The 19,259-nt window shown below is 50.9% G+C and overlaps 1 protein-coding gene across 1 annotated transcript in view; it reads left to right on the forward strand.

Moving 5' to 3' along the window:
* Window positions 1–13,492, forward strand: part of HUNK (hormonally up-regulated Neu-associated kinase) — a 110,678-nt gene extending 97,186 nt beyond the window's left edge. The window contains exons 9-11 of the mRNA XM_059065651.2: window positions 849–896; window positions 6,863–7,043; window positions 10,167–13,492. Of these exons, the coding sequence (XP_058921634.1) occupies window positions 849–896; window positions 6,863–7,043; window positions 10,167–10,825 (888 nt within the window). The 3' untranslated portion in view covers window positions 10,826–13,492. The remainder of the gene's footprint in view (window positions 1–848; window positions 897–6,862; window positions 7,044–10,166) is intronic.
* Window positions 13,493–19,259: the final 5,767 nt, after the last annotated feature.

Here is a 19,259-nt window from a genome sequence, read left to right on the forward strand (position 1 = left end):
TGGCATCCTTTGGCTTGTAGAAGCATCACCCCGATCTCTGCCTTCATCCTCACACGGCGTTCTGTGTGTGTGTGTGTGACCAATTTCCCTCTTTCTATTAGAATACTAGTCACATTGCACTAGAATGCTCCCTGATGGCCTCATCTTAACTTGCTTACCTCTGTCAAGGTAATACCAACACTCCTTCTCAAAGGCAAAGGAGAGCAAACTTTCACACTCTCCCCTCCCCCAAGCTTCAAAGGGGATGTGACGGGCCTGTCCTGACCCTGTCTTCAAGTAAGGCCCCATTCTGAGGTCTGGGGGTTAGGGCTCCAACATATGAATTTGGGGGCAATAAAATTAAACCCATAACAGGGACTATACGTTTAAAGGTAAAATATTACAATGATATTTCTTTGTGTCATTTTAAAATCTGTACGAATTTTTAAAATCAAGTATGGAATCAGGTCAAGCTGAATTGTTAGAACTCAGAACAGTGGTTACCTTTGGGGACAGGGAGAGGATGCTGGGAACGAGGGACTTCCAGGTGCCAGCTGGGTTCTGTGTCTCGATCAGGGTGCCATTTCGATGTGTTTTTGCTGTTTGAGGAAACGTATTGAACTCCTTACTCATCATCAGAGCACCCTTGTGTTATGTGTCCTAGACTTTAATGAAAATCTTACCTAGAAAATCTATCCAGGGCAGGCATTAGGACATCTGCTGCCTGCTTCCACGACAGTTTGGTTGCTTGTCTATAAACCTTGAAACGGAGAATCTTCAATCGGAGCTGCAAATGGGAGGGGGTAGAGTTTAGGAAATAAACAGCAAGTGCAGCTTCTTGATTTGTTGAAAAATGCTGCTTTTTACAGGCCTCCCTGGGCACCTGGACAAGAGACCTCGAATTTCACGCTGTGCAGGTAAGAACTTGGGGGGTTATGATGGATTAGTCAGAGCTCTCCAGAGAAACAGGACCAATAGTGTGTGTGTGTGTGTGTGTGTGTGTGTGTGTGTGTGTGTGTGTGTGTGTGTGTGTGATGCTTGGACAGCCAGGGAAGGGCTGATGTTTCAGCTTCATCCCCATGTCTTCTGGAGGCAGAATCCCTTCTTCCTCAGGACACCTCAGTCTTTTTCTCTTAAGGCCTTTAAATGATTGCATGAGGCCCACCCAGACGATAGAGGCTAATCTGCTTTACTCAAAGCCTACCAATTTAAATGTCATTCACATCTACCATATACCTTCACCGCAGCATCTAGACTGGTGTTTGACTAGACACAGGGTACCCTGGCCTAGCCAACTTGACACATGAAAGTAACCATCACATATGACCCTAAAGGTTGGCAGATCTCTGCCCAGGGCTCTGGAACCTGCACGCCTCCATCCTGTCCTGAATTCCACCATGCAGAATCCTGTTGTAAGTGGATTTGTCAGAATCCCTCAGATCAGATCAGTGCCGTCTAGGCGTAGTTGACCATTTTTTTATTGTCTTGCTAAAACTACACGCTTGGCTATGTGTTCGTGTTTCTACCTGTAAAGAAGTGGGGTTTGGCACAGTCGTTGAGAATCTGCCTGCTGATGCAGGGGACGCGGGTTCGAGCCCTGGTCTGGGTAGATCCCACATGCTGCGGAGCAACTAGGCCCGTGAGCCACAACTACTGAGCCTGCGCTCCGCAACAAGAGAGGCCGCGCTAGTGAGAGGCCCGCACGCCGTCATGAAGAGTGGCCCCCGTTTGCCGCAACTAGAGAGAGCCCTCGCACAGAAACGAAGACCCAAGGCAGTCATAAATTAATTAATTAACTAATGAGGACATACTTATTCAACATCATCCTCTATTTAAAAAAAAAAAAAAAAAAAAGAAGTGGGGTTTACAACAGTCCAAGGCTTCCTGGCTCAGTGGCCTAACTTATGAACCAAGCCCTCTTTTTTCTCAACTCAGTTGCTTGTTTGCTATGGCAAAATCCGGCCTCTGTGGCTTTCCCTTATGGGATGGGCAGCGAGGAACCCAAATCAACCAGCAGACAACACCTGGGCCCCTGGGCCATGCCAGGTGTCCACAATCTGCACCTGGTTCTGAGGTTCCAAACAGCCAGGTGAGGTGGTCTCATCATCAAGGGGACATCAGGCTCCAGAAAGCCCACGCTGAGCGGACTTGAGGGCTTCTCAAAGAGGACAGCGTTAGCTCGCCTCCAGTCCCCTGGCCCCTCCCCTGTGCCATCACTGACACCCTGTGGTCAGTTCTGCACTGCGTGAGGGGCAGGTGGCCCCACTGGGCAGCACTTCCTCCTGCAGCCCCGGGGGTGCGGGGCTGAGGGGGTGGGCTCAGGAGGCGTGGCCGCATCTGTCCTCGTTGAATGAATGCCTTTGCCTTTCTGACAGTGAAGCAGGCAAGATGTGGGGTTCATATTTATAACCGGAGAGCTTAGGAAGGACCCACCCTTTTGGTTATAGATGGGGAGGCCCGTCCCTCAAGGGGAAGTGACTTGCTGAAGGTCACCTGGCCATACCTTTAGGAGCAAAACGGGAAAGGCACGGGGAGGGCCGCGGCTCTTTGGAGCCAGGAGCCTGGAGTCGCAGGGAAGAGTCTAAGGGGACCCGCGCCCTGGAGCTCAGATCTCAGAAGCTGAGGACTGGCTCCCCCCTACCCCCAGGCCCGGCTGTCGAGCCTGCAGACACCTCCCTCCCGTAGCCAAGTGGATCCTCACTCACTGCTTTCTCCCTCTCCTCCATCAAACAATCCACGACATCCAAAGAGTCTTGGGTCACATTTTCAAAGTGTCCAGCTTTGTAAATGTCCACGCACACGTGTGGTGGTTGGAACATGGTTGAAAGAAGTCAAGAAGCTGTTTCGTGTGGGGCTTGCTTGCGGTGTCCTCTTGGCTCTGCCTTGGGGGTGCGGACTGAGCACGAGGGGGCAGCGAAGACCCCTGAAGCTTCAGCTCCATCGCCCACCCTTAGGCGTGCGCGGGGGAGGGGCGCACCGCCCTCCCACGAGAATCAGAGGGAAACCAAAGAGGCCTGAAGGCAGCCAGCGTTGCTGGGTGGGGTGCGCAGGAATGGGTGCAGGCATGTCAAAGGGGGAACATAATTAGTCCTTCTGAAGACCTGTTTCTGTTACATAAGGCAATTTAGCATTCTGCCCCCTGGGAAATCTCTTTTGGAGAAAATAGGCCATGCAAATGAAAAGGTAGAATTGGATGATCAGTTGTATTTGTAACCTGCGTCTGGAAGGCAGGAGGATGGCTGCTTGTAAACAAACTCGTTTCCTGGGGGCTGGTGACCCTTCCACCGGGACTGACGGACCCAGGGGATTGTCCCGCATAGGGAGTGTTCCGGTGACGAACTCTTGGTATCTCCCCAGAAACCAGTCACTGTGAAGTCACCCAGCCTTTTTGGCTGGAGAAAGGTGCTCTGGGGGTTGTGGAGGAAGCACCATGGTTCCGGATCCTGGGATTAAGTTCAACAGGGGGGCCTGAGCAGGGTTTCCAGCAATCTTTAGTCCTAAATCCATGTCCCTTTTCTTCTGCCCCCATCGCAGGCTTTCTGCTTGTTGCCAAATACCCCTTTGTCGGTTGTTGGAGAGATTTCTAGAGCCAACCTTGGTCTCTTCCTACAGAAAACTCTCATACCTTGTATACCTCTTGGTTCACGAACTCTCTCTGGGTGGTGATACTGGACCCCCGAAAGTTTGCATCTTGATCCTTTAGCTTTGAGAAGCCACGGAGAGTTAGAAAAGGGCTGAGCTGGACCCAGGAAGGCGTCGGCAGGAAGCCCTCTCAGTGTAGGGAACGCAGGGCAGCCCAAAGGAAGGTGTGCTCATCATTCTTAAAAAAAAATTCTTAAAGAGGGGCCGGGGGGGGCTTCCCTGGTGGCGCAGTGGTTGGGAGTCCGCCTGCCGATGCAGGGGACGCGGGTTCGTGCCCCGGTCTGGGAAGATCCCACGTGCCGCGGAGCGGCTGGGCTCGTGAGCTATGGCCACTGAGCCTGCGCGTCTGGAGCCTGTGCTCCGCAACCAGAGAGGCCACAACAGTGAGAGGCCCGCGTACCACGAAAAAAAAAAAAAAAAAAAAAAAAAAAAAAAAGGGGGGGGGGGCTCCAGTTTTGTTTTTTCTTCCAAATACTGTTTTACAATGTATCACGAAAGCGTGTTTGATTTCTTTTTTCCTGTTTAAGGTGTTATCAGGTAGAACTTAGGACTTTTCTCGTAAAAACAGAGATAGAACAGAGCAAAAGGATGGAATTCTGCCAGACTTTTGGGGACAGGCCCTTTGATGCTTGGGGGAGGCTGGGGAGTGTGAAAGCTCACTCTCCTTTGCCATGGAGATGGGCCCTGTTGGTGTTTGATAGAAACGGGGAAAGGGGGGCAGGGGAGAATTGTGCTTGGCCTTGACCTGGAGCGGATGCCCCCTTCCCCCTCCGTAGTGTCCTGCCCACGGCCTCCTCTGTAGCATTCCAGATAACGACCCGGAGCCCTGGGACTACATTGTGGTCCCCGATCCTGGCCAGTTGCTGTGCCCGGCCTTTCTCTATGCCACTGCAAACGCCTGGCCCTGCCCCAGGCTTCCGGAGGGCAGCGTGGAGTCAAGGGTTAAGAACACCGACTTTCAGGGAGGGCTGTGAAAAACTGAGTTGCCGTTCGGCTCCTGGATGAATTCTTTTTTTTTTAAATTGAAGTATAGTTGATTTACAATATTGTGCCAATCTCTGCTGTACAGCAAAGTGACTCCGTTATACACATGTAGACATTTTTTTAATATTCTTTTCCATTATGGTTTATCCCAGGATATTGAAGATATTTTTGTGTACTTTACAGTAGGACCTTGTTGTTTACCCATTCTAAATGGAATAGTTTGCATGTGCCAACCCCAAATCCCAGGCCATCCCTCTCCCTCCCCCGCCAAACCTTGGCAGACATCAGTCTGATCTCTACGTCTATGAGTCTGTTTCTGTTTTGTAGATAGGTTTATTTGTGCCGTATTTTAGATTCTACGTATAAGTGATATCACATGGTATTTATTTGTCTTTCTCTTTCTGACTCACTTCACTTAGTATGATCATCTCTAGTTGCATCCATGTTGCTGCAAATGGCGTGATTTCGTTCTTTTTTCATGGCTGAGTAGTATTCCATTGCATATATGTACCACATCTTCTTTATCCATTCCTCTGTTGGATATTTAGGTTGTTTCCATGTCTTGGCTATTGTGAATAGTGCTGCTATGAACATAGGGGTGCATGTATCTTTTTGAATTATAGTCTTGGCTGGGTATATTCTGGGTGAATTCGTTAACCAGCGCAGGCTCCTCTGCAAGAGGGGATAACGGTATTTGCCTCGTCATGGGTCGTGCTCTTAGAGTGGTGTCTTGCATTCCAGGCATCCTCAATAAGGGTGTCAGTGGCTGTCCAGAAGCTGGGGAGGGTGTTTGCAGAAGTTTCACCTCTGTTTTCATCCCACTTCGCCCCTCCCCAGGTGACAAGCCACCCCGGCCAAGGCGTAGGCCCCAGGGAGCTATTGTGCTCATGGTGACGCTCAAGGCGGGGCTGGGCGTCCCCACTTTCCATCTCTTCCCAGTCGTTCTTTCCCACTCAAAACCTGGACGTAAGGAACCCCAGTTCGTAAAGGCTCTGAAAATCCTCATTAGAAAGGGCTACCTGAGTGCAAGGGGATGTTTCCTTGAGAAGCTTTTCAACAACATCCATGAAAAATAGATGAGTTCTCTTGAATTGCAAATGCTCTTGAGGTTTAAGGCAAAAAATGTGAAAATCGGTCTCTTTTTCTCCCCACGTCCCTTGTGGTGAGGTCCGGATTCAGTTGCCTCTGTTTAACAGTAAACATCAAACATAATCTTTAGGGCCAGAAGAAAGCTTCCTCTTAGCAGCATCACCCTTCCCAGAAGCTTGAACTCAATTAATTTTAATTCAGTTCCGTTTCCACTGGCTTTTTTGTTTTTGCTTTTTAATATTTCAGTAACTATTTATTAAGCTTTCTCTCTGTGCCTGGCTTCATGCCCGAGGCTGTGGGGTGGAAGATAGATAAAACAGTCAAATTCACTCCTAGCAGAGGGATTATCATTGAGTTAAATAAAGGCAAGACTGACAGCACAAGTGGCTGAATCGGGCCAATTTAAGTACACAAGTAAGAGCCCACGTGCTCAGAGGGGGTAAAGGGGTCAGAAACTCGCCTAGACTGGCTCAGGGCTCCGTGGGCGGGTCGTCCACCTCCTCGGCTTGACTGAACACACGCGCACGGAGGAAGCCGTTACGTTTCCTTTGCAGAATTGCCTTTGCAAAACCACTGCCGTGGGCAGAATCTTAGGGCTCTGCTATAAATAAGACAGCAGGTTTCCGGGAGTCCTCACCTGCGTTGCCTCAGTTTGTTCGAGAATAATGGAATGCCCAGGGATGACCTTGCCCTTGTTGCAACACGTCAAAACGGCATAAGGAAGGGAGCTGGGGACCCCCGAAGCCTGCTGTGGCCCACGGGGAGGGAGGGGGGGGTTCCCTGGAGTATCCGCTGGGCCGCAGAGCTTCCATTGTTCAATGCGTAGCTGAGAGCCTAGCGTTTTGGAAAACTGGCGCTTCTTTTTTTTTTTTTTCGGTGCGCGGGCCTCTCACTGTTGTGACCTCTCCCGTCGCGGAGCACAGGCTCCGGACGCGCAGGCTCAGCGGCCATGGCTCACGAGCCCAGCCGCTCCGCGGCACGTGGGATCTTCCCGGACCGGGACACGAACCCGCGTCCCCCGCATCGGCAGGCGGACTCTCAACCGCTGCGCCACCAGGGAAGCCCCAAACTGGCGTTTCTTAACCCTACTTCGATAACTCTTCAAAGAGGGACCCCATTGTGTATTCTTGTGTGCGTCTGAGTACCTATGTTTGCTTCTGATTGGAAGGATAAAAAGCCCAAAGAACAAGAAAAAAGAGGGGATTTTCTTCATCGGCCATTTTCCAAGAAGTTGGATAAGAACATGCCATCGCACAAACAGCCCTCAGTCTCGCTCATCACACAGATTCAGAGCACCAGGGCCCTGCTGAAGGACCGGAAGGCCGCCAAGCCTGGCTTCCCCGACAAAGGTGGGTCAGCTCTGGGGGCTCTCCAGGCCATTTGTGTTCAGCTTCGTGGCCGCCGTGTGCCCCATGCTGGTGGCTGTGTAGGCCCCTGGGACAGACAGGACTCTCGTGCCCATGGGAAAGCAGGATTAATGCCTGCAAGGCAACCTGAGAATAAGCAAGTCCAGCCTGTCTGGTGTTGTCCACCGGTGTGGGCAGGATTTGAGCAAGCGGAGGTGGGGTGCATGGGATTGTGGGAGCAGAGATCAGGGTGTAAGGTGTTACAGGAGTAGAGATTTTGGTGCAGAGAAAGAGATGAGGATGAAGCAGCAGAGATTGGAGGGATGGTTTTGCAGGAGCAGATGTCAGGCCGTGTGGTACTGTGAGAGCAGATATCAGGGTGCGTGGCATTGCAGGAGCAGAGCTTGGGGTGCAAGGTATCATGGAACCAGGAATGGGTGTTCAGTACTGGAGGGGCAGAGATCGTGATGCGGGAGCAGTGATGGGGGTGTGCTCTCGTGGGAGCCTTCACCAGAAAAGTGCGCCCTGAGAGGCACTGATGTGGGCTTTGGGGTGGAGGTAGGGTGCTCAAACCCAGCTCTATAGTTGGTTGTGGCCCAAGTTCCTGAGGATCTTAATTGGTTCCCTTACTCGTGAGGCAATCTACCCATCAGAGCTATTGGGTGGATCAAATGAGATACATGTGTGGGCTACTCTGCCTCATTCATCATCCAGCACGTGAGATAACTGATCGATATGGGTCTCCTTCCTCTGAGGTAAGCATCCAGCGATGCAGAAGGGAGGCTTAACACCCACTGAGAGCCGGGAGGCGGGTACAAGGAGCCGGGGAGCATCCTGAAGCCAACTGTGGGGTAGAGGAGAGGTTCTCCTTACAGAGGACGGATGGGAGAGATTGTGGAGTCCAGTCTCTGATCTCTTTGTTTTTTGTGTTTTTTTTTTTTTTTTTTTATCTCTTTGTTTTAAATATGAAGAGACTGAGGTTCCAGGAGGGCCCTGGCTGTCTGAGATCAACCAGTGATCCCCTGGGGAAGCAGGAAAGTATCAGAGAGATTCAAACAGCACCAAGCAGCACGGTCCGTCTGACTCTGAGACGGGTTCTCACCCAGAGAAGAACAATTCCATTTAGTTCAGTTGCATTCTACAGGTTTCAGGAAGGCAGGGACCCCACTGGAGGGACTGTGCTTGTTCCTCCTTCGGGGATCCTCCTTTCTGGCTTGGGAACAGGCAGCAAATCCTGTTAGGACCCTTGGCAGGGGCGTCCTATGGATTCCCCAAGGAAAGTCTAGGTCAGGGCTGCATATGTGGGGGTAACTTTGCAGCCCCAGAAATGGAGTGCGTTCCTTGATACTTTTGTGGACAAACTGTCCTCTGTTTCTTTGCATTTTTTCCTTCCTCGTGGGATTTGAGAGCCCGTTGCTGAGAAGCACCCCGGAGCCTATATAATTGCTAGCGCTGACCGCTCACTGCGTGGTAGGCACTGTTTCAACTCTTAGCTCAAGCCAGGGAAATCACTCCCACCCCCATTTCTAGAGACGAGGAAATAGCCCAGAGAGTTGTGCAAAGTCAGAGAGCTGGTGAGGGACGACATCCAGATTTCTAAGCAGGCAGCCTGGCTCTAGAGCTTTCTCTCCTGACCAGTGTAGCCTACTGCCTCCCGGGCAGGAGGGGGTGAAGAGGAGCTGGCAGTCATGCTGAAGAGTCGGGGCTGGTGGCTGTGCCCGTCCTGCCGGGGACAATGCGGTGTCTGGCTCTGTGCCCCGGGGCTGACTGTCAGCTGGGTATCAGTAGCGCACGTGTGAGGGGCATCCTCCCAGGATCTGCACCTCTGGGGGGGGGGTGAAGGAAGCAGGATGGCGTGGAGGGAGAAACCGGGCTACAAGTTGGGAGCATGCAGCCATCTCAGGGAGGGACAGGGACCTCACATGCCAGCTGGAACACTGGGGACGTTAGCCGTCAATGAAATTTGCCTTCTCTCTGCCGGCGAATCTCAGGCGTCTTGTGCTGGCCCGAGGAGGAGGTTTGTTTCAGGATCTGTGTATTTATTTATGTAAGGCGAAGAGGATTCCCAGCGTCCTGGGCTGTCCCCGAAATCACTGCTGGGGGGCAGCAGCTTGCTCCTGCCTCTGGGCCCCGACGGGGCCTATAAAATATGATGGTAGGAAAAGGCATCTGAGACAGGGCCTGTTCCACAGGAACTTGGCTTTACTTCCCTCACCTCCAACCTCGTGGAGGTTTTTTCCCTTTCTTTTCTGGCAGAGTCTGCAAACTTGGATTCTAGTCTGGGCCACCTTGAGATAGAAGCCGTGGAGGTCAGCTGGTTGCCTTAAATATACAGAGGAAAAGTGTTTCACCCCTGTTCAGAATTAGGTGAGGCTCCGGTGAGACCAAAACGCACGAGGGAGCCTTAAAAAAAGGAAGGGAATTCTGACCCGTGCTACGCTGACACGGAGGAACCTTGAGGATGCTGTGCTCGGTGAAACAAGCCGTTCACAAAAGGACAGATATTGTGGATTCCGCTTATACAAGGGACCTAGAGTACTCAGATTCATAGGTTGCCCCTGGCAACCACTGTTAGATTTGCAAGGTGAAGAGTTCTGTTTCACAGCAGTGTGAATGTACTGAGCATTACTGAACTGTACACTTAAAAGTGGTTAAGTAATAAATAAACGCTTTAAAATTCACGTTATGTAATTTTTACCATAATTTGTTTTAAAAAAGTCACGAGGGAGACCCTCCTTCCAGCTTTGGTTATCTGAGGACCAAATGTGCAAGTCCTCGGAGAGCTGGTATCCATGTGCTTCACGGACCTTTTTATTCAAAGGCTCTTCGGCAGGGTCCAGAATTTTAAGCAACCGAAAGGAGAACAGATGTTAAGCTGGCGCCATGAGGCAAATCAGAATCCAGGAGGCCTCCCGTCACCAGCCTTCTGTCCCCTGCATTCTAGGAAGACCGTCTGATTCCCCATGGGGAGAATGGGATGCTGAGGTCGCTCACTTCTTGGTTCCATGGGACCTCCCTGGATAACGCACTGTCTCAGTGAAGCTGGAGGTCAGAGCAGGCGGGAGTGGGCCATTGGCACTGTTTGTGTGGCCGTCTTCATGTTTCCTTTGCTTTCTTGGTGTGCAGATTCCTTCGGCTGCCGCAATATTTTCCGCAAAACCTCGGACTCCAATTGTGTGGCTTCCTCCTCCATGGAGTTCATCCCTGTACCACCCCCCAGGACACCCAGGATTGTCAAGAAACCAGAGCCCCCTCAGCAGGGGCCCGGGAGCGCCGGCATCCCTGCCAAGGAAGACCCCCTGATGCTGGATATGGCGCGCTCCTTTGAGTCCGTGGATCGTGAAGACCAGACGGAACTGCTGTCCCCGTCCCATCACTATAGGATCCTGAGCTCCCCTGGGGGCCTGGCTCGAGGGAATCCCGGGGAGCGGACGCTCTCTCCCGTCCTGCTGCCGGGAAGCCCGTCACCTCTCCAAACTCCTATGCACCCCACTCTGGTCTCCTTTGCCCACGAAGACAAGAACAGCCCCCCCAAAGAGGAGGGCATGTGTCCTCCAGCCCCGGGGCCCGGCAACGGCACCACGCAGCCCCCGGGGAGCCCGAACTGTGTGAAGAGCCGAGGCAGGTTCCCCATGATGGGCATTGGACAGATGTTGAGGAAGCGACATCAGAGCCTGCAGCCCTCCGCAGACAGGCCCCTGGAGGCCAGCATGCCCCCGCTGCAGCCCCTGGCCCCCGTGAGCCTCTCCTTCGACATGGCTGATGGGGTCAAAGGCCAGTGTTAACCCGGGCCAGCAGTGGGGTTCTTGGCATTTCTAAGGAAAGCAGTGGAGCAGCTCCGTACATCTGTCAGGGCATGAAGACTCAAAGGCCCCTCACAGAGCATCCCTCACAGTCTCACCTCCTTCTGACACGCGATGTCCCCACAGCTGAAACCCACAGACCCAGAGCCTGTAGAGCCCAGTCCCGAGGAGGGCCCCCCGGAGATGCTGGGATACCCCAGGAGGGTTGCCTGGCTGTGCGTCCAGCTCCAACCGTGCACGGCTTCCTTCCTCCGACGCACTCACCAGCCCTCCACCCACCTCCCTGAACCGCGCCGGGGGTGAGAAGCCAGCATCGGGCTCTGGGCCACTCAGATGACAGACCCTTCCGAGCTGTCTCTCCACTTCGTGCTCTGTGTGTGCCTCTCAACAGACCGTTCTCTTTTCAGCGGTCGGATGGTGGCGTCACAAACTGTTTCACCCAGGCACGGCTTCCCCTCTTTTCATAGGGGTGGATCCCTGCAGGGGTGGCAAGAGTTGGCGACCTGGGGCGCCCAGTCCCATGAAGCCCTGGGGAGGGCAGGCGGGAACCTCCGAAACCAGCACCGTCCCCTCTGAGAAAAATGGGGCATCTGGTCAAAGACTGATCCGAACAGTGGAGACGCCAGTGGAAGGAAAGGGCCGATGGGGACACTCATTTGCCAAGCGGGGTCTTGACAGGTTTCATTTCTCTTTCGGTTGAAGCTTGCTAATGGTCGAATTATCTTCTCCGAAGATGATTTTTCTTTCTGTGATGTCGTTAAACCGAAACAACATAATTTTTAAAAACCTGGATGGAGAGATGAGAATTGATTTCACCAAACTCCTGTTCTCACGGGAGGATAAGCGTGGAGGGCACCAAAGCTCACCCAGGTGATGTTTTGAGTGGCTGGTGGCCAACGCTGGCCTGCGGGAGGGGCGAGATCATAGCCGGCCGTGTGTTCTTCCCATGGGATCAACAGAGCCCCGATCCTGCTGGAAAGTGTGACACAGAGTGACAGGTGGTTATTTGGAAAGAGAGCAGAGAATTAAGGTTGGATATGGACGTACTCAGAAGGCACCATTAGCTCCGTGCAGTGCGGTTTGCAAGCTGCCGAGGAAACGGGCATGATTTGGAATTCAGCCTGTTGGCCGTGGGCTGTGAGAGGCTCGTCCGGAGGGCATCCCGTTCAAAATACAGCAGCGTATCTTCTTTGAGGACAGCAGCATTCCTCACACAGGCTTTGAGTCCATGTTCTGTTTTCACTCCTTTTGCCAAGGATGGAACCAAAGACGCATCTCTGGGTCTGTGTCTGTGCCGTCCCTCCGTACGTGTTTTGTGGACCCCGGCGTCGTCTGACCGTGTGTCGCTTGGAGCCCACCGGGGGCTGTCTCCACTGGGGCCTGGGCCCTGGCACTTGGCGGGGACCCCTTGGTGGTGCACAGAACTGGCAAAAGAAGGAGAGTCCGCACAGGTTGGATAGAGGTTACACTACAGCCTGGACTCTTCAACTGTTGTCTGGTGCAGCTGCGGCCAGAAACCACGACTGTGGCCACCCCAGGGCTAGTCCTCTGAGCCCACTGATCCCGAATAAAGGCCACGGCCTTTGAGCATTTGCAAAAGCCTGCCTTCCCTTTTCCGCCGGCAGCCAGCCTGTGCCAGGGGATGGTCCTTCGTTTCTTCTCATTCAGCACTGGTGACCTCCTGCCCCCAACGTCTCTGACTCAGCAAGGAGAGAGCGGATACCTGGCTGTCCCCAGAAGCCACTGCCGTGCCCAGTCTTGGTTGACCTTGACAAGACCTGGGGCTGCTGCTTCCCCCTTGACGGGAATCACCCCAGCCCTAGGGCAAGGAGCAAGTCAGGCTCCCCGCCGTTGGTGGCACTCCTTTGGATGGCTCCAGACCGGGTTGCGGAACTTTCCGTTGAGAACAGGGCTTTTTAAGTCGAGGGAAGAAAAAGCATCTGAAAAAGTCCCTCTCTCCGTTTGACATGAAGTGTTTGGGTTTTGATCGCCGAAGAAGCCTTTTTGAAGATGGTTTCCAGCTGCAAGTGCCGGCTCTGCGGGCTTGCAGGCTACGTGCCTGTGAACTTGGTCTAGCTCTTTATGTCTCTCTCTTGTGTTTTACTTGCCTCGAGAACGTGAGCATTTCTGTGTCGCTGTTCGCTTGCTGGGACGTGTTCCCCAATCCTCACATGCTTCCAGAACAGCTGCAGACTCTCCTATGACTGACCAACTGCATCGCCACTGGCAACTTGAACTGTGAACTCAGGTTTATTCCAAACCCAGTGAGAGGTGAGGGGGGAGTAAGGAAGGGGGGAAACTGTATTTTGTGTGTGTGAGCACCTGACAAATCTATGGAATCGAGTGAGAGAAGAAATGTTAATCCTTTATTATTTTATTATATTTATATGGAGACCCTGGTTACCCCTTTGCTAAGTACAAAGCGTGTTGTCTCTTTGACCCATGCCTGTCTCTCAGCAGTAGTCTGCACCTGTGAGCTGAGTCAGCCTGTCGTTACTGCCGGAAGTGACATCTGTCATCGTGTGACATCCGGGAGGAAAAGTCGGCTCTCATTGTACCATCTGGTCATAAGTAAGGACTGTATTTATGTCACCATTATTAACTATATGTACTTTTATAACGACTGTGAAATACACTTTTCCCTCACTATGACTGCTTCATTTATTGGCCGATACATCTTAAAACTAAGAGCACGTTGCAAAATAGGGGTGTCATCTTCTTCGTAAAGTTCTCGGCCCAGGAACTGACAGGATACAAGAGGGGATCGAGGTGTGGGTATCAGAGGGCATTTCTGGCTTCGTTTCTCTTGCCACAGGGTGTCTGCCAATGTCTATCTGCCTGACGTACGGCAAATGGCGGTTCAAGACGAATCAGCATTTTTCTTTTTCGGGGGGCGGGGGGGTGGTCAGGATCTTCCTTGTCGACTCTGAAAATGGCACGTGAAGAATGCCATCTGTGAACATTACCTCTAGCTTTTGTCCTTGTTTGAGGGTTGGGGGAAGAGGAGTGATGAGTAGAATTGAAGCGCGGTCCAGACGGGGTGTTTGGATTGGCCCAGTTCTGACTTCATTCATAACTGTTCCCCAAACATTTTTCATATCTACAGCCTTGCTTAAGCCCTGCGTCTCCCTTACAGCGTGGCTCCCCTGTACGGTGTAGCGTGGTAGAAAGTGAGAGGCCCACAGTTTCCACTACGCAAAGCTCGCTCTGAAGTTTGATGGGGTGGGCATGGGGGAGGCAAGAAGATGTATCTAGTTTTGATGATGACGTTTTCTTTTAGGAATCAGAACAATTTAGAACAGAAGGGACCTGAGATCATGGGGTTCAACCCAAGCTTTTTTGAAGAAGGGAAAACTGGGGCCCCAAATGGTATAAGGACTCTCCAGGGGCCCTGAGCGAGCTGATCCTTGAGTGGGTCTGGGGGGGGGGCAGGGCACCTTCCTCAAAGAACACAGAGAAATCAGAGAGCATGGCCACCGTGGGCAGAGGGGAAAGTCAACAGCAGATCAAGCTGTCCTTACAGCACGTATCTTTGGGGTTTCCACGTGGGCCAGGTCTTTGCTGTTTTAAGTCGTTCTCAAAATTGTGCAGCTTCTTGAGATTCTGAGTATCACACGCTTTCCGTCTACCATCAACTCTTTTTTTTTTTAACTATTTTATATTGGAGTACAGTTGATTAACGATGTTGTGTTTCAGGTGTACAGCAAAGTGATTCAGTTATACATATACATGTATCTATTGTCTTTCAAATTCTTTTCCCATTTAGGTTGTTACATAATCTTGAGCAGAGTTCCCTGTGCTATAGAGGAGGTCCTCACTGGTTATCTATTTTAAATATAGCAGCGTGTACACGTCAATCCCAAACTCCCTAACTATCCCTCTCCCCTCCCTTTCCCCCTGGTAACCATAAGTTCGTTCTCTAAATCTGTGAGCCTGTTCCTGTTTTGTAAATAAGTTCATTTGTGTCATTTTATTTTAGATTCCACATATAAGTGATATCATACCATATTTCTCTTTCTCTTACTTCGCTCAGTATGACAACTCTTGAAGCTGGACAAAGACTCTCTTTCTCAACAGCTCTCTCAAGTAAGCAGCCACCCTGGACAGCCTTGTTATCTCTGTTAGCTGTTAAAAGGCTACTGGGTTTTACTAGATTAGGTCAATAAAATACTTTGTATATAGCCATATCATAACGTGAGACCAATTCAGAAAGAATGTGAGACTGATATTTTTAGGGGGTCTGGAAGCCTCTCGATTATTGTATTTGTTTTCTTTGTAAGACCCTCGGTGTGTTACAGGCACAATTAGAATAATTCAGAGCAGTGCTGGGAGCTGGTTCAATTTGATGTCATCACTTTTCAATGAAAGGAGCATATTTCCTGAGTAGTAAATGAGTGTATTATTTGTGGCAGGTTTTTTTTGGTCAAGGATGCTTTTTAGACACCTGGTTCCAAAGACAAATGGAGTCTGTATTTGCACTTTGTTTCTGTGGACCTGTTTTCAGGACACACAGTTACCTCTGAGAGCTGATGTCTGTGGCACCAAGGGCCTGGGGGTGGGAAAGGGTGGGGAGCATCTCAGCCTTTGCGATTTCCCTCTACATGTATATCCACGTTTGAGCTAGTGTGCGGATAGGGAGCTCTTTGGGGGCATGAGCTCTGGGAGCGTAGAGTAGACTGATGTGCAGTAAACTCAGGGACTAACCAGTGACACATCACAGAGTGGACAATGCCAGGACGCTGCATTATTTTAATAAATGGCTCCGATTTAAGGGCCTGAGTTAGTTACACAACATATTCCATGTTCAGAAGATGGCCCATAGCTGTTTTTTATTAACTTATTTACTTTATTTATTTATTTTTGGCTGCATTGGGTCTTCGTTGCTGCGCGCGGGCTTTCTCTAGTTGCGGCGAGCGGGGGCTACTCTTCGTTGCGGTGTGAGGGCTTCTCACTGCGGTGGCTTCTCCTGCTGCGGAGCACGGGATCTACGTGCGTGGGCTTCAGTAGTTGTGGCATGCGGGCTCTAGAGCACAGGCTCAGTAGTTGTGGCGCACGGGCTTAGTTGCTCCGCGGCGTGTGGGATCTTCCCGGACCAGGGATTGAACCCGTGTCCCCTGCATTGGCAGGCGGATTCTGAACCACTGCGCCACCAGGGAAGTCCCCGCATAGCTATTTTGAAAGGAAAGTCTTTGGCTGATATTATATATAAATCCTCAGGAATAACAAAATTTATTTTTTCTAGGCCTTGTTACCACAGTCAGCTAAGACGGGGCAGAGTGCAAGCCTGTGTCAGGAATAAGGCTTCGTGTCCAAGGTTAGGTGGTGAATTCACGGCAGGTCTGAAATGAGCGTGCCTTCTGTGATCCTTCACCAGCGTTTAGCTCTTCTCTGACAACCAGTGTGTTAGATAGAATCAGGCTTTGCTATGATAAATTAAACCCCAGATCTCTGTGATTTGAGCCATAAAGCTTTATTTCGTACTTACACAAACGTTTATGCACTTTGGCTGACTCCAGAGTAGCTGTCCTCTATGTGGTGACTCAGGGATCCAGGCTGCTTCCAGGTTCCAGTTCTGTCCACTCAAAATGAAGCTTCTCTGGCTGCTACAGCCAAGGAAGGGCGAGCTGGAGGGCTTCCACTGGCCCTTGAGATCTTCATGAGAGCTAGAACTAGTCCTATGGCCCTGCCTGTGAGCAAGAGGCCGAGAAATGTGTGGGACCATGTGGATATTTTGGGTGCAGTGAATGTTTCTGCCACAGGGGAAGTACAGATGCCTCTCACTTAAAGGTTCCCTAAAACTGGATTGGCCTTTCCCATGGTTACACAATTATGGCAGCTCTTCATGTGTAAGGACTATTTGTTCTAAATAAAGGGATAAGCATTGTTAATTATAGATACTTCCTTTAATTTAAGAGGAGTGTTATAAGCTGGATCGTATACCCTCAAAAATTCATATATTGAAGCCCTAACCCCCACGACCTCAGAATGTGGCTGTGTTTGGATACAGGGCCTTTAAAGAGGTGAGTTTGAAAAAGGCCACCATTAGGGTGGGCCCTAATTCAATCTGACTGGTGTCCTTATAAGAAGAGGAAATTTGGATACACAGAGGGGACACCAGACAGAGGAAAGACCATGTGAAAACACAATGAGAAGGCAGCATCTGCCAGCCAAGGAGAAAGGCCTCAGGAGAAACCCAGCGTGCTGACACCTGGATCTTGGACTTCTGGCCTCCAGAACTGTGAGGAAATAAATGTCTGTTGTTTAAGCCGCCCGATCTGTGGTATTTTGTTATGGCAGCCCCAGCAGACTTAACACGGTGGAGAGGCCAAATAGAAATATTTATATATTCTACAAATCCTACAGATTTTGTCCCATATGTTGAATCTCATTTACCCTTTTCTTGCAACTAAATTACTCCCAGAAAGTTGTCCCTTTTTTGGAGTGAAATTCCACCTTTTCCAAGTGTCCCCGGTATGCCAGACCCATGTGCCAATTGTTTTCTAGTATATTTCTTCCTTCAATCCAGAGACCCACGGATTTTTCTGTAAAGGGCCAGATAGAAAATACTTTACGCTTAGCGGATTATCATGCAATCTGTGGTACATTCTTCTTTGTGTTTTGTTTTTCTACAACCCTTTAAAAATGTCTGGTGGGCAGACAAAAACAGGCCACAGAGACTTTGGCCCTCAGGCCTCCCGCTTTAACCCTCACCGGAACCCTGTGGAGTGGTCAGATTGTCTCTATTTTACGGGGAAGTTGAGGTAGCTTTGCCCAGTTCACACAACCGGCACTAATGCAGTCACAGACCACAGATGTTCAAAATGTCCCACCACCTGTAAAGAAGAGAAAGAGAGGGGCTTCCCTGGTGGCGCAGTGGTTGAGAATCCGCCTGCCGATGCTGGGGACACGGGTTCGTGCCCCGGTCCGGGAAGATCCCACGTGCCACGGAGCGGCTGGGCCCGTGAGCCATGGTCGCTGCGCCTGCGCGTCCGGAGCCTGTGCTCCGCAACGGGAGAGGCCACAACAGTGAGAGGCCCGCATACCGCAAAAAAAAAAAAAAAAAAAGAAGAGAAGAGAAAGAGAGCTCCTTCCTGTATTGCTTTTGGTAGATTTCCAGCGCTGGTTCCATCCACAGGCGCGGCGATACTTCAGGAGAACGTCCTGGTCACCGGTCTGCCGCTGCCACTATTAGCCCCCATTCTTGGATACATCCTGCTTCATCCACGCAGAACAGAGCGTGGCCCTGGTGCTCCAATCACATCCCATTCAAGCCGTTCCCCACTCTCTTTGTGAATGGCCTCTCCCAAATGGGCCCTTGCTTGCTTACAAAAAGAGAGAGCTTAGTCAACATGTGAGGGGAAAAGTCTAAATCTAGAGCAGATGTGTAGCTGCGTGATGCCTTGTCGATGAATCATGACCATTACTCAAACCTGAATGACATGGTGTCGCCCCTGGCTGGACCAGCGTCCCCTCCACTGAAAGATGAATCGTGCCATCTGAGTCAGAGAGCCCCAGAGAGCCCATTCAGAGCCCTTCCCACCATGACCACTTCAATTATATGAGCCATTCTCACTTTCAGAGCCTTTGGATCCAAGTCACAGAATCACAAGGACCTTGGGGTCACCTAGTTCCTGGGCTTAGCCCCCCCCTCCCCCAGGAGTTTGGGCCAGTCCACAAAGAGCAACAGGAAACATGGGTTCTCAAGATATGCACAAAGCAGCTTCTTGGAGCAGAGATTTTGTAACTCACTGCTAATTAAAACAATTTTTTTTTTTTTTTTTTTTACTTAAAACTAACATAGGTCATGTATTCAGATGCAAAATTAGTGTGAATCCACCCCTGATTGTCCTCTCTGCTTTGGATATTTCAGGGGATAATTTTAAGAGGAAGAATCAGGGTCAACCTCCCTCATTTACAGATGATGCATTTGAGGCCAGAATGGAGAAATAAGTCATGAGGAACTCAAACGTGTCATTGGCACCATCTGCCTCCATGGTCAGTTCTCTTCCCACCACCCTGTGTGAAGAGCCCAGAATTAAAGGAGGGGCTGGGGATGCTTAGGAGTGTCACGATGTCTGGGGTCTCCTCATTCCCTCTTGCAAATTTTGGGCCACAGAGAGGGTGGATAATAGAAAGAAGGAAATTGATTTGTGAGGCGTATTTGAAGGAAGATGGTATGTGTAACTGCTCTCTCCACCTTCCCAAGCATGGTCTGTCTTGCCCTTCTCTGGGTCCTCCTGGTCCTCCATGAGTACGTCCAGCACAGGGATGGATGGGTGGGTGGATAGTAGATGGATGGGTGGGTAGATGGGTGGGTGGGTGGTGGATGGATGGGTGGGTGGTCGAACTGATGCATGAATAGTGTTAAGAGTAAATGTGGAGAGGAGTTAGATGACTTTGATTAGTGGATGGCGGA

Source organism: Kogia breviceps, chromosome 5, assembly GCF_026419965.1.
Source record: "Kogia breviceps isolate mKogBre1 chromosome 5, mKogBre1 haplotype 1, whole genome shotgun sequence".
Classification (NCBI taxonomy): Eukaryota; Metazoa; Chordata; class Mammalia; order Artiodactyla; family Physeteridae; genus Kogia; species Kogia breviceps.